The 15,447-nt window shown below is 35.9% G+C and overlaps 1 protein-coding gene across 1 annotated transcript in view; it reads right to left on the reverse strand.

Annotated features, from left to right (window-relative positions):
* Positions 1-572: 572 nt before the first annotated feature.
* TMC1 (transmembrane channel like 1) overlaps positions 573-15,447 on the reverse strand; it is a gene marked incomplete at both ends in the record, with an annotated part of 71,128 nt that continues 56,253 nt past the window's right edge. Inside the window, 10 exons of the mRNA XM_084224724.1 lie at positions 573-841; positions 1,644-1,773; positions 1,867-1,945; positions 3,516-3,641; positions 6,159-6,398; positions 7,930-7,997; positions 10,955-11,083; positions 12,274-12,426; positions 12,637-12,816; positions 14,768-14,962. Of these exons, the coding sequence (XP_084080850.1) occupies positions 573-841; positions 1,644-1,773; positions 1,867-1,945; positions 3,516-3,641; positions 6,159-6,398; positions 7,930-7,997; positions 10,955-11,083; positions 12,274-12,426; positions 12,637-12,816; positions 14,768-14,962 (1,569 nt within the window). The remainder of the gene's footprint in view (positions 842-1,643; positions 1,774-1,866; positions 1,946-3,515; positions 3,642-6,158; positions 6,399-7,929; positions 7,998-10,954; positions 11,084-12,273; positions 12,427-12,636; positions 12,817-14,767; positions 14,963-15,447) is intronic.

Here is a 15,447-nt window from a genome sequence, read left to right on the forward strand (position 1 = left end):
TCATAGTTACAGGTAGACCACTGCTCTTCTTTTTCCTGTTTAACACTTTTACAGAGACTTTAGATGGAATCATGCAGATTTCCCTAGTTTTGGTCCTAGTTTCCCCATGCACAATCTGAAATCTTTGGCTAAGCATATTTGAACTGCAGAGGACAAGATACATGCAAGGTTTAACTGATTCTCGTAAGCTTTATACAAAGCTGTGCTTTCAGTGAATTGCTCTTCTTAGAGAAAGGAAAAGATATTAGGGAAAAAATTTCAAGCTTTTAAGAAAAGTCAGCTGAATACAAATTATTTTCCGCTATTCTAACAAGTATCCCCAATAAAAACCTGAAATTTTAGCAATTTATTGATACAGACAACACATTTTCACAATGCCTTCAAATGCAAGAAGACATAGGGTACGTTTTCTTCAGAAGCACCCATGCTGCAGAAAACTGAAGCACATGGGTTGCTCCTGTGCACATGAAGATTTATGATAAACATAGCAAGGTTCTGCTCTTATAGGAGTGTGGTGGGGTTAGGACCACACTTCTATCCTTCAGTGTCTTCTAATGTATTCTTAAGGCTCCTTATCTGTACATTGGAGGGCCCCTGGGCATTCCTGGCTGCATCCCTGGGATGCATGGATTTCCAGGTGGATAGCCTGGCATTCCAGGCCTCCTGGGCCCCGGTGGCCTTGTCACAGCTATGGATGGTGGAGGAAGGTTTCCTCCTCGGCCCTGTGGAGGATAGTGGCCATTCAGGACAGGGCCAGGTTGCTGGAGCATCTGAGAGGAGCTGGCTTCTTGAGGCTGGCCCGTCTTCTTTGGTCCATTGTCATCCTGTCCTTTCTTGCTGTCTGAAATATGTTTGGAGGACAGAATTAACAAATGATCATTCAAGTCCAACTCTTCCTGACAGGGAAATCCAGCAGCTGCCTGACTATCTTAGAGTGCAGTAGAAAGTCTGGGCCTCCCCTGCCCAAACCTGGGCTAATGCACCTTCATGACCTTTGTGCTGTATTTTCCATCCATTTTTTTCTGCAAGGCTCCTATGTGGTTATGTGGGCAATTTGTCAAGATGCATTTAGATATCACCTATCAATGGTGATGAAGGCAGCAATTACACGTGGCTCTTCCAAAGACAATCATCTCTCACCTGGGTTTCCCTCCTAGGCTTCAGGCAGTTTAGTGGCTGTAGGGATGAGTGCATGATGAGGGAAAGGAAACCAGCAAAATCCCTCAGGACAGCCTGCCCCAGCCAGGCTTCTGGTAAGAGGTGCTTACTGTGTTCTTACTACACCTTCTCCAGATGAACCTGGCACAGGTGACGAATACTTTCCTGCATAGTTCTGCATCGACAAAATGTAACAGAAGGGTAGAAAATGTAAACTGTGTGACTGGTGTGTGATAGATAAGGAGGATCACTGATGCTTAGACCAAGCTTTTGTCAGCAGGGTTGTGACTTTCAGCTCAACATAGTTCAGCTTTTTACTTTAGTGTTGTTAGGTATGGAGTAATGTTGCAATATTTCCTTAAAAAGGCAAGGAAAAAATAGGCTAATACGAGTGATTCATTATTGTGAAGGTGTTTCAGGAGATTATAGCAGAGAATCACACATATATGAATTACTCATTGTGAGACATTCAGACCAATTTTTACCTTTGTTTGTAGTGGATTCATCTTTCTTGTCTTCTTTAGGCTTTGCCGGTGGTGGTTCTGTCTCAAATGGATTTTCCTCATTTGATTTTTGTGCCTTTTGTTTATTTCTTCTTTTATTTTCTTCTGCTTGCTAATGATAGGGAGAGATGGAAGTTTTCAGTGACCCAAACAGTCTCTCTAATATTTAATAAAATACAAAAAATCAGTAATTCTCTATTCTTACACTTTGTAACTTCTTTTTTAGTTCCAAGTTAGCTTCCTTGTAGGACTTGGATGTTGCGTTGAGATAATAAAGGCTCAGGCTAAATTTAAAAAATAATAGTTTCTTGTTAGAGAGTGATTTAAACCTAAAGACTCAGAACATTCTTTTAACAACCATTACAGTTGTGATAATATAAGGCCTGTATCTTTTTCTCATTTATTCTGCTTAACAAGGACTAATATTTTGGACTATAATGAACAATTCTTCCTTACATTCTGAAGAAGGCACTGTTATTTCAGGGGGGGAAATGTAAGAAATTATTCTATCCATTAATATTCTACAATCAATCTTACATTATTTAAGAAATATGTTTCAGTAAGTAGTGCTTAACTGTGAAATTACTTCTGTAGAATAACTTATAAAAGTTCATTAAGTCCCATGGCATACCTTAAAAATTAGTAAATCATATTTATGAAAGCTCCTGAACAAATATAGTAAAGAATCTGAAATACTGTCAAGAAAACAACCAAAATAACATTCCTTCTTTTTTTCTTTCAGTTATTACTTCCTTCTTCTACTAAGAAAAAACACAATATTTTCACTTTTCAGCATATGGAATTGCAATTGTGACAACTTTATGAAATCAGTAGTTTTCACTATCCTGATTTATTAAGAAAACATCTGCTATGAGGTCTTTAATTGGCATAAGCCGTAAATAATTAATCAGCACATGCTGTGTCCTCTGCTTTGCCTGATTTTGCCTTGTATTTTTTCTCTTTCTTTTTTTTTGCCTTCTGTTTATTTTTAGTGTCCTTACCCTTTACAGCTAAGGGTTAAAATAGAATATGGCGTCAAGTGAATCTTGGCAAAATATCATCTCAATATTTCATATTGCTCATATAAAATCCTTTTGTAATTTCTATTGTTTAATTTTCTGTAATTTCTACATTTACTTGCAACTCTGCAATGCAAAGTTAAATCCTAGTGTGTCTTTGTATAGAATTAAATTTTAGTTCAGCAGTGTGCTAAGTAACCAATATAATAACCCTATCAAGCAATTTAAAATGCCTTGATAAAATAGGACTCAATAAAATCTCCAAGAGCAAATATTCCAGGGCCATTTTTCTTTACCAATTAATTAGTTACTCCCAAAAACCTCTGTTAGCCTTGTTTCAGAGTCTTCAAAACTCTGTCTCATGCCCCTGTCCCAATAATACAGAGTACAGTCTTTATCAATTAAAGTCACTGGAGATGATTCACTGAAAGTTACTGAGAATAACTCTGCTCCATGATGATCATGTTTCTATTGAACTTGTTAAGGATTTATGATGTGCTGTTCTGCGAACTGGACAAGCTGATCAATATCAGCATTACAAATTCCTTATGGGCCTTTTTCATTTTTGTAGTTTTCTATCTTTTATGGCAGGAACAACATTTTTTAAAAGTATAACTAAACAAAAAATAAAGCCATTGAACAAAAAAGAGATGTCAACCTTTCTGCAAATACACATTAAGTAGGTTAAAAGAAAAGACTCATGAATTGTTCAAGTCTCTCATCACTGCGCAATTAGCACTGCATTTCTAAGATATTCAGGCAGTGATGATTCAGAGTGAAAGAAACTTATCAGACCTTAGATACAGCAAGCATTGAGTTATTATTCTGTACGTACACCATCAGCAATATAAAGGGTAGGATAAGTCCAGGGTTGGAGGCATAACCAAATACCTTCCCAAACCAGGAAGGAAAGTCGTGCTCCAGAGTTTCTGATATGACTTCATACATTCTAGTCTTCCCACTATTAAACAGAAAAGTTGGCAATATCACATACAAGGATATGGCAACTATGAGTATATAAGCTAATAACATCACATCAAACCTGGAAAAAGGATAGATATGTTAACATTATTTAAAACTTTACACTCAGAAGGTAATATTGTCTAAAGTAGCATTTATGTACTCTATGGGGGAAAAAAGACCCCAAAATTCTTACTGTATGCTAATGGATTTTGTCAGGTTACCACCCAAATTATTCCTCAGAGAATCAGTGTATGAGTTGTGAACTCCGTACCATCAACCAACGAACAAAGCCGTATTTGTGCTCTATGAAGACATGGAGGAAAAATTCAAATCCTGTTTCCTATGTTTGACAAGCAAAAAGTGGTCTGCAATTATTTTATGTTCCACCCAATTCTCCTCTCTCTTTGGTGTGGGACCAATGCTACACAAGTCAGTGGCTGTGTTTCAGGATATTTTTGCTGTTGTTGCAGCAATCTAGTTACCTTCATATGTAATTGTTTCAGCTTATTTGTAAAGTTATTTTCTCCTTAGATTATTTTCCTTCTGAATGTATCAATAGATGTTCTGAAAATCCCTTTCTGTTTATTTTGCCTTTTTCTATGCCTCAGGGCACAGAAGTTTGTCATTTTTAACCTGGACAAGACTGGCAGAATGGTTCTCTGTGTACCAATTAGTAGTTTTACTTAGTTGCAGGAATTGCCACCAAGTTTCCACGTGATTGTCCAGTCATTGAAGTTTCCTGTCACTGCTTTTCAGTCTGGTAAAGAATTTCTTACAAATGGATCTTTTTTTAAACTCATTCTCAATGTTTGCAGTCTTTCAATCAATATAAAAATTTTGCAGGTAGAATTCTTCTCTTCTTTGTCAATATTTGCCCTACCCACTCACAATTGATGAGAAATTCCATCCTCCGCTCTCCTCATGCTCTTCAGCATGCACAAAGCCTTTTCTGCTGCACTATTGCTAATTCTGTCCTGTCTTCCCTACTCCTGGCAGGTCTCTGCTGAATTGTGTATGTTGCTTTAATTAATGGACTAAAATTTTAAAAAACCCTCCAAACTAAAATGAAACCCCAAATGATTCAAAAATTTCAAAAAGAATAGGACACTGAGTTACCAACAGGAAATATTTTGTTTTTTAAATGTAGAGGAACACTCTACCAGTATTTATTCACTGGCTATTCCACCTATATTGAGGCTGAATGAACCTTCATCACTTTCAAGTGCTCCCCATCAAAAGTTACATTGAAGGTTTCACTTTTTGGTTAAGAACATGACAGAGAAAAAATGGCAAGAATTATCCTTCTCATTTTGAAGAGTAATCTCACAATTTAATTAATACCCAATTCAATAACAGCTGCTACTCAGATATGACCTCAAAGATTTCCCTCAATATGTTTTTGCTAGGACTCCAAAAAAAAATCTTAATTTGTATCTCTTTGTCTTGTTTTGTAAGTTCTGTAAACTCAAAAATTTTCTGTGTCATCAGAATTTTTGTCATGTCATGTTGTTCTCCCTTTTAGGTACCTATGACTATTGCAATGACAATCTCTGTTATTTTGCCTTTCACCAAATTTATTGTGGTGAGGCTTCTGCTCCTTTACAAAGTGCACTGGGGATCACACAAATTTTAAACATTTTACAACAGTAATCTATTATTTAAACCTTTCCTTGCAACCAGAATGCCTCTTTTACAGTTCTCCCACTCTTGCTTTGTTAATATTTTGTTCAAAAACAAAGGCTAAAAACTTTTAAAAATTTTAGTTTCTTGTCTTGTCTGTTGTCAAGTGATACAACTCATTATAAATGTATCTCATGCTACCTGGCAGGTAAAGATGATTCGAATGATCCTAGACTTTCCAGGTACTGTGCACAGAAAGTGTGGCATAGTCTAAACTACCTTGAATTCAAGACGTGTTTGCAGGGCAGGCCTAGGTGTTTAGAAAAGGATCCATGACTATGGAGGCCTTGAAGACTTCAGAAACAAATTCAGCTTCACAGTAGTAGTACAGACATATGAAATTCTGTGAGCTGGAGAGAGTCAAGGCATTCAAAGACTGAACCCCAGTATATTTATCACACCCTCACACATTCTGATCTGCCCTTCGTACAGGGCATGCAGACATTTCCTAAAAGCTATCTCTTTCAAACAGGTCACTGCTCTACTCCATGAGAATAATTTTTCTTCAGTGCAGCAGTAATGCTAATTTTTTTTCATTGAAATTGACAAAAATAGAAGTTTTTCTGTTCTACACCTCAGATAAAATTTCCTAAAGAATTACTCAGTTTTCCAGGATTCCCACTTTGGGAATTATCCACAATGAGAAATACTTCACATTTAAACTCTCAGCATATCAGCTGAGCGACATACATCACAATTAAACACTCAGCATATAGCATAGCAGGTGCTAATGCTTATTATAGAGGCACCTTTTCAGCACTGCATCATTCACTGTGATGTGTGGAAGCAGTCCATTTCAACAATTGCAAAAGAATGGAGGTAAAATGCAAAGAACCTGAAAGGACCACAGTCAAAAGATGGTGGGATGGAGACAATGGTGTACACAGCAGGCAGTGTGGAAAGAAAAAGGATGAAAAGCAGCATGGCCATGTAGAAGTTATTGGATCTGGAAGCCTTGAAGACTCGTTCTTGGGGGACATTGCAGCACATCACTGCCCAGCACTGCAGGTACATCGATGTGTGGAGGCGGAACACATTGATTGCTGGGAGACATGGAGCATAAAAAGATCCCATCCTAGAAGAGAAGCAAATAAATTAAATAACCACTATGTTATAGGACTTCTGTTTTTCCAAGTATGCCACAGATTCCCTTTGCCAATATGTTTTGCACACTGTGCACTTAGAAATTCACATAGCCAACTTTATGGGGTTTTTTAACTGGTCTTTGCTCTTTTTTAAAAAAAGGTTGAATGAGTATGAAGAGAATTATCTGTATGATCTTTCTCTGCAAATTAAATGAGGACTTGGTGAAAAGTTATTCACTCTTATTTTTCCCAGGTAGCATCTTGCTTGTGTTGCATCAAAAAGGGACAGCCTTTGTAAAAAAACTAGGTATTACCAATTCCTACAGCTAGATATAAACAAAATTATTTCATTCATAATTTATTATTTTTATTGATATACTAGCACTTTTTTTGGAAGAATTTCTTTGTTTAATTGACATTTATTTTAGCTGCTGCGGCCAGGTTAATTTAACGCTTCATGCCAACAATCTGTTTATTGACTCTGCAAAATGTTTTTTTTCCTTATTACATATGGTTGCATGGTTATGACATCAAAATATTTGGCACATTTTTATTTTCATCACACCTTCTTTCTTATGTCATGCTGACTTAAGAGCAGCTAAATTCGTTTTCCTGGCCAAATGGTACCGAATACAAGAGACTGGAACCTGCTTCTTCCTTAATCCTTGCCCTTATGATCAGGTGACAAGGTGATCAAGCTAAGCTGCTTTGCCCCTGAGTGCCTCAGATGTTCAATTCAGAAACAGGAAATATATTTACATTAGGGTTGGAAAGACTTTCTGAGTGCAGAAAAATGACAGGCTTTGCTATATTAATATATGCCCTTCCTCTTTTCATGTATCTTAAGTGAAAAGGTAAAGAGCTTTACTGAAGGGATGGTTTTTACCACACAAAAAGCCTAATAAGCCAAGTCATATGAAATGCAAAAAATTAGGCCTTAGCAAGAATTGAGAAGTCAAATGCTTGCAGAGTTCCTGAGGAAGACTGAGCATGTTGCATGAGGACTCTACATGCTGTTGTTCTTTCCCTGTCATGTAAAGCCCAAAAATAGAAGGAAAACCTACATCTTTCCTCCTCTACATCTGAGGACTAATGCTGCAGCAGTAGCATTGTTTATGCATTCATGTGACTGCACAGATAACTATAAACACATTTGCTTTAAGGCCTTTTTGCACAGGAACTGGGGAAAAGAACGGTAAGGTTCACTAAAAGGCTAAATTTCAAAGCAAAACACTACAGCAAGCAGTCAGTGACCAAAAATGTACATTTAATCTATGCAGATTTTTACTGGTTGGTTTTATCAACTCAGTGCAAAATCCTGATATATGCGGTCCAATAATCTCAGTCCATAACTAGTTTTAAATTGTTCCAACTGATTGCAATGTACCAGAGTTTGGCATATATTGCATATACTTCCATCAAATTAAAGAAATGGGATAGGGTCAGGATTTCAGAAGAATCCTTCACAGATACAGATAAAACCCATCATCCTGCAGATACAACATGCTTTGCCACACCTACCAGATCATGCCTTGGTTAAATATCAGTCCCAGCACATTTCCACTTATATCAAACTCAGAATATGATGGCTGAAAGAAATGATGCAGATGTTTTCATTAGGTTTGCACAAAGGGTTTTAAGATGAGCTACAGCAAATGAAAACTCTCTCTTTGAGGAGTAGCAGCACACTGGCATCATGTTGCAATGCCTCTTGTTGCATCTTATCAGTGAATCATGAAATAAATTATATAACTCAAGGCTACAAGGAAGCCTCTATTATAGTTTGCAGCATTTTACTGAAAATCCTCCCAACATTTGCTCAGAGGCAGGTGCTAATGGAAAATTTAAGATTATTCTGGGCACTGGATAAATTTTAAAGAAACAATTCAGAAAATTTCCATTGGAGTGGCCTCTGGTTGTCAAAATATTTTGTCCTCCAGTACAGCAGCAGCAGTGAAATTTCATGTGATGAATGTGATTTAATTGATTTAATAGTTAATCGAACTCTTGTACTATTTTTCTTTTGTTTGTTTGTTTTTGGTTTTTTTTGTTTTACAGCAATTGCTCTTTTAGTTCTCCTTTTAACATTGATAGGGGTTGCCAATCATTTTCTTTTATGGATATCTTATTTCTAATTTGAGTGTTTGTTTCTAATTTTTTCTTTAAGATTCAGAACTTTGAGAACTTTATAGGGTCTCATTATCTCTTTCTTTGCTGAAGAAATCCCTGTATCATACATTTTTATTTCCAGTGTGGACATATAAACCATAAAAATTGTTTACTCCTTTATTTCTGAACTAATAATTTGACCCTTTATTCTGGTTTTTCAAATCTTTAATCACTTACTAATCTCTTATTTTACCTTAATCATTAATTTCTTATTTATTAAAATTTCCAGTTGTAAACATTGAATTTAAGCAACAATTGAAAGACAAGAGATGTTATTTTGTGTCCATATGCACCAGATCAAAAATTTCTGCTAAGAAATTGATGATTTTAAATATTTTGTTTATACCTGAATGTCTGTTTCAAATATATTATTTATATATTTCTAAATATTATTTATATATTTATACAGCATAAAAGGTGTCTTGCATGATTCACCATAATGATGGACAAAAATACATGAATAATGCATATATTCCAGTTAATAATTATATTGATAAGTGATAGAAGGTAAGAGAGGCATGAGATGCAAAAATCCCTTACAGCCGAAACAAGACAAAGTCATTCTACTGAAGTATTCAATTAAAGCCACAATTTTGACTTGTACTGTGCTGTGCTGTTGGAATATCTGAAGTTTCTGCACTTTTTCTGTGTAGTTTTCTGTATATACACATATATGTATATGTTTACAGTGAAGTGATATATTTATGTCACATGTGTTTATGAATCTGCTAACATAAGGGGAAAAATTAAAGAGATTACTAATATTACACTTGAAAAGCAGTTGACTAAAGATATCTGTATAGTTTAGAATATCAAAAGAAACATGGGTTTAATAAGACCATAGAGAATCAAATAATTTAGGACCGCTTTTTATAACATAGGTGCTAGCATTAACAGATTAAGTAATTTTAAATCCAAATTTTAAACAAATAAAAATAAGATTTTCCCACACAACATGCAAGTTAATCTCTGGAATCTTCACCAAAAGAACCCTTGATCATCAAAATATTTTTCTTGTAGCAAAAAGCTGAAAATTAATGGATACATATCCATGGCCACTAACCACAAAGACATAGGTATAGCAACTTCCTAAGGAAGATTTTCAAATTAGTTATTTCCAGAAATTCTGTGATTTTCAATTTCAACTTCCAGTTCCAGCTGTTTTTTCAGGCAGCTTACTGGACCTGGGGACCACAGTGAACCAGACCATTACAGACATTCCTATATACTGCCAAATAAAAATGTCAATTATAAAATGGTTTCAGGATCCCCTACAAGCAGATGTGTTGTTGTCAATTTTTCTGCTAATGCTATATTCAAACTCCTTCTATTTGATTTTGATATCGTAACAGCTATTACCTGTTTGACCAAAACCTGACTAACTGGTAGTCTTTGTATCCATCCCCACACTAGTTCTGCTGGAATGGAAAACATAAAAATAATGCTGAAATTCCATGGGAGTCAGCAAGTAAGAATGAGATCGCTGCACCAGAAACAAGAGTTTTTTAACAGAAAACATGAAAACTTTCACTTCCTCTGGAAAACTGACATTTCCCAAGATGCAGTTCTTAGCAATTTGAGAAATCTTTACATATATGAAGATAAAATTTTGGCAAAAGAAGGTGAAAATTACAAATATGATGACGGCTTATGAAGAGGTACCCTTGATAGTCTTAAATTATGTAGCTCTTTTCTGTACTTCGCAGTATACAAAAGAGGCTTCAGGAGTTTCACAAGCTCTATTACTTAAAAGATGAAAAACAGCATCAGACCCTGAAAGCATAAGTAGCTGGCAAATTTCACTTGGATCAGGTTAGCGTGAGACTGCAACTCTCAACTCCCAAGTGAAGACTCCTATGCCTGCTTATGTTATGGGTCTTACTAATTTTACATCAGCTAAACTAATTCTAATGAAATGCAGATATACCTGTATATAGATATCTATATCTATATGTGTGTGTGTGTATACATATATATATAGAGAGAGAGAGAGAGATAGGTATATATAGTAATACTTCTAGAACAGGATCTTACATATTTTTCTCCACAAGAACTATGTGCTTGAAGACCCTATCCAATCAATGAGATTATATTCTGTGAAATGTTCAAATAGTAAATGTGTGAAAAATGTGTGTTTGTACAAAGAAAATAAAATTTGCTCTATAAAATAAAATAAAATAAAGTCCTAAAGTTATCAAGGTCTAAAGAAGAAAAAAAATATTAAGACATAAGCAAAATGCAACACCATGGTAGTTCAGGAATTTTGAAGTTGGTGTATCTAACCAAAAGTTAACTCTGTAGCATTGAAAGGAAAATGAGTTTTGTTACCAAATTGTGAAGTGATGGATAACAAAGACATTTAAATCCAGATACTTACAAATCCATACTCCAAATCCCAGCACCAGCAATAATTGAAAAACCTAACAAAGACGGCTCTCAAAAAATCGCCGATTAGAATTGTGATGTATGTTGTCATCATGTCAGAGACTGTCAGGCGCACAAATTCCTGTTAGAGCAATATTCTCTTTTAAGAATACATTTAAGCAATTAATAGTCACAATAGTAATTAAATACTGTACTACATCTTTAATTGTGCTTTTCCTGCTTCAACAAGGACAAAACTCTTGACCTTCCTACATACTCTGATTCAGTAATGTGCCAGAACTACTACCCCTCACTTTCTAGAGTTCTTAAACTGCTTTTGACCTCTTTGAGAAGATTTAAAAAAAAAACCAAAAAAACAACCAAAAACTGAATGGCTTCTTTCTTAAGGAGTTTCAAAGTCCAGTGGATATGGAGAGGGAGGAAGAAAATCCAAATGCAAATCCACATGCCTCTACTTTTATTTTGGGCTTTTTTTGTTTCACTAAAACCTGCTGTAACAGGCCTTACCCCAACAGCCCAGAAAGCTATTACTCTCCCTGATATGAAATGAAGGGTAAAATTATCAGTTATGAGCATTTGGTGCTCTTAGCTTCTTCTTCAGCTTCAGTGTAAAGAGAGGAGCTGATTTTTCTGCCTATATGGTCCCTGCTGGAGATTTATTCATTCAAGAGGACAGATTGTCAGAGTGATGGACAAACAGGAAAATTGATTCAATATTGAATTTGTTGTCATGGACAAATCAACAACAATGAAATAGGATAAAAGAGAGGGAAAAGGTATGCTAGAAAATTGTTTGGAAACCACATTTTATACTAGTGGGTCAATAAAAATGAATGTTCAACTGAATCCAATAAAATATATTAGCAGATTTTCCAATAAACTTTTGTTGACTTTTGACATTATTTTACTTGGCTAAAGACAGAGACGCCTTCTCAAAAGCATACTGTTGTAAGAGCTGTCTTACATACATATCCTTTTTGAGCTACTCCTTCATTTTTTCAAAATTAGTAGACAAGCAAGGCAAAGATGGCTTCAGGAAGATGAAAATAAATTAAGAGGATGGAGGAAAGGAGAGGGGAAAAGTAAATGCCTTCAATTCTGTCAATTAACAGAAGAAAGAATTTTCTGTTAGACAGGATTCAAAGAAAATAAACTAATTTTAAAAAAACTTTTAGTTCAAGAGAAAGTCCCACATCTGCTTCTCCTGACATTGTCTCACTTGTTAGCCAGAATAGAATGGATTTAGAGATTATATCCTGTAAGAGACTGTATGATCTATTTTCAAATCTGAGCTCCAAGCAGCTACATTACCTGTCCTACCATTGTTTCCCAACATGGTCCTCTGGGGACATCAGCAGGATCCACTTGTATTGGAGGAGCAGTGGAATTCTCTGGAATAGTACCATTGTACAGACTGGCTTCCCATATTGTCATGTTATATTTGACTATCTTTTCTTCTTCCAACTAAGTAAAGAAATAGGGGAAAAAATCAACATGAGCTTGTACCAACTCTCAAGCTTGTCTCTTCCAAAATTCCCATTGCTAACTTAGGTAAATGTAATTTGTACAACAGAAATAAAAGAATGCCTTTCACTGATACGTTGTGAGTGACTGGAGTGCCTCAATGTTGCCCAGCAACCTGTCAAACATAGTGAAGGGAAAAAAATATCTTGCCTTGAGGTTGATTTCATCCATTAGGGCAATAATGAAAGTGTAGAGATTGCCAAGGAAAAGAGCAAAGATTCTTCCCAGCTGCCATCTTAGAGCTATTCGAGGGTGGTAATTTTCCAGAGAACTGATTACATCAAATAAAGTTGGACAGAACATTCCTAAAAGTGACATAACCGTGTTCACCTAAGGAGGGGGAAAAAGTTTACAGTGAAATGTTAGAGACAAAATGTTCTATTAATTCTGATTTGGGTGAAAAATTTATTTCCATTACTACTTTTTATTTGGTATTTGATTTGATAAAAATCCAATCTAAGTATCACAAGTTGATGAAATCCACACACAGTCCCAGTCTGCCTCTTTTCACTAATTTCCCCCTTCCACAGCACACTACACATTTATATCTGAACTGTGTTCTGACAGAACTAGGAACTGCTGATTTGGAGAGGGAGATAAAACAAATTACAACTTTAAAGAGAGATAAGGAGAGAAAAATGTCTTTTCCACAGTCATCAGCATCCCTTTATTATGCTGTGAACCTCAGGAACACATGACACAAAATATATTTACCCAGGATTTCTCCATTGCATATAAACCATGTTCAATCCCTTAATGACTCTAGTGTAATGAAATTTCCTACAAAAGCAGCTTAACACTTTCATGAAGAATGTAGATTTTTAGATCTTGCGTCTTCCTTGCACATAGGAGCTGCACTTTTGTTTACTCAAAATTGTGCATAAGGTGTTGGGATTTTTTTCTGATCAAATCCTCAATTCATATATTAATGATGCAAACAGAAGAAAATTTGATCTATAGAATAAGAAAAATGGGTCAATTTCACTCAGAAGCCAAATATATTTATGCAATTAAATATTAGTATCCAATCAAAGGCAATGTTTTGTACTCACTAATATGTTAATTACCTGTCAATAGGAAAATTTTTTAGCCAAATAATGTCAGTATTGTTTTACCCACTCTGCTTCAGAGAGACAGCTGTTCCAGATCTTAGTTCTGCCACCTTAGAAGTATTATTACAGAAACAAAAGCAAATCTATGAACATAAAGATAAATGTTATCTACTTTTCAGATTACATCATAAACTAATGTAACAGTCTTTGGTAACCCAGGTCTTGTCAGTACAAATCTGTTACCACACCTTTAAACTGAGAGAAAGCGGAATTCCTCCAAGCTCTGTTGTCTCAGAGCTTGTGTTGCCTTAAATCAAGAAGTTTGTAGACAATTTTTCCTTTCCTATCAAACTAAAATGTGATAGCAACTAACTTAATTCATTCTCAACAGCCCTATTTCTCTAGATTCCAGAAGTGGATTATTTTAATGTTACTTTCTCAGTCAGGCTTTGGTGTTGAAAATTCTGGATTGATTTTCTATGTTCCATCACCACCCATCTCATCTGCTTTGTGAAGCTAACACCTTTTTGCCTTACTTTAAGTCAGGTATGCACTTTACACTCCAGCTCAGAAGATAAGCTTGAAGTAACAAACTAGTTTTACAATACACACAGTAGCATTTTTGCTAAGAAAATAAAACCTTCCCAGATTTTCAAACAGCACACTGACTTCGGGTGCATACACACACAGTTGTAGCAAACAAAATCACCATCGTCGCTATACACCCCTATCAGGCAGGGTGCATCTGCTTTTGAGGAAAGCATTAGGCACAGATTATGCACAAAAAAATTGCATGGGGCACTTGGACAGGGCAAGGGGAACTGGAAGGCATCAGTTTCAACCTGTTGCTACACTGCAGAGTTGCATCCATGAGGTCCCAAACAACTTTCTCTGTGCCCACAGATCTATCACTCTCTTGGGCCAGTCTCAGGAGAAAAGAAGAGAGTGGGTTCCTTGGAGATCTCATGAATCCATAGAGTGTCTGGAAAACAATCCTAAGAGCACAGAGGAGGAAATGTAAAAGCCTCAAATGAAAGCTAAATACTGAGGGATATTTGAAAGAAGCAAAGTAGAAATTTGATGAAGTAGGAAGCAGAGAGACATAAGCAATTCTTATGTTCGACACTTCCCAACCACACAGAGTATTTCAACTACCGGGGAAAAAAAGGCAACATGCAAAGCAGAGGAACACAAATTCAAACCACATCTATTATAGAAATAGCACGAACTTCATTTCTTTCCCACCACCCGTAGTTCTCCAGACCTTCCAAGGCAAATTGCTGGGATCTTCTGACAACAAAAAAGATGAGGTAGCCACTTCCAGCAAGTGTGCATAGGGCTAAGAAGTTAGCAAGAACCCTTAGGAATCGAGTCAAATGAATATTTTCTTCTTTTCGGCTCTCCTGCTCCTCCACAATTGCTTCCTGCACTTGTTAGAAAGAAAATAATATTATCAATACTTTAATGGTCAAGGCCCACATTACTTCAATTGTTAGAAGTCAGTTAAATAAATTACAAAGATGCAAATGGACATCTGGGATTCATGTTTTGAGATGAACATATATTGTCTCATAAAATCCTGTTCAGGTCCTGGAAGATTCTGGCTCCTCAGGGTTTCCTTTGTGAGTATTGAGTGTGCCCACAACGAGTCTTGTTACATTTGTACTCATGTGTCAAAAAAAACCCCAGCACATTCTTTAAACTTGCAAGGTGAAATGAGGTTGAGTGATACAGCAGGATAAATGTGTGATTGTCTGTCAGAAAGGAAATGTCATGTTTTAAAAATGTGCATTTGTCAGAAAAGAGGAAAATGTTTTACTCTGAAAGTCAGCAACTCAGAAAGAATGAACAGATAGTTGAGATATGGGAATCCCAAAAAAAAACTGGACAGTGCAGAACTTGTGCGTTG

The sequence above is a fragment of the Fringilla coelebs genome (assembly GCF_963513975.1).
Source record: "Fringilla coelebs genome assembly, chromosome: Z".
Taxonomy (NCBI): domain Eukaryota; kingdom Metazoa; phylum Chordata; class Aves; order Passeriformes; family Fringillidae; genus Fringilla; species Fringilla coelebs.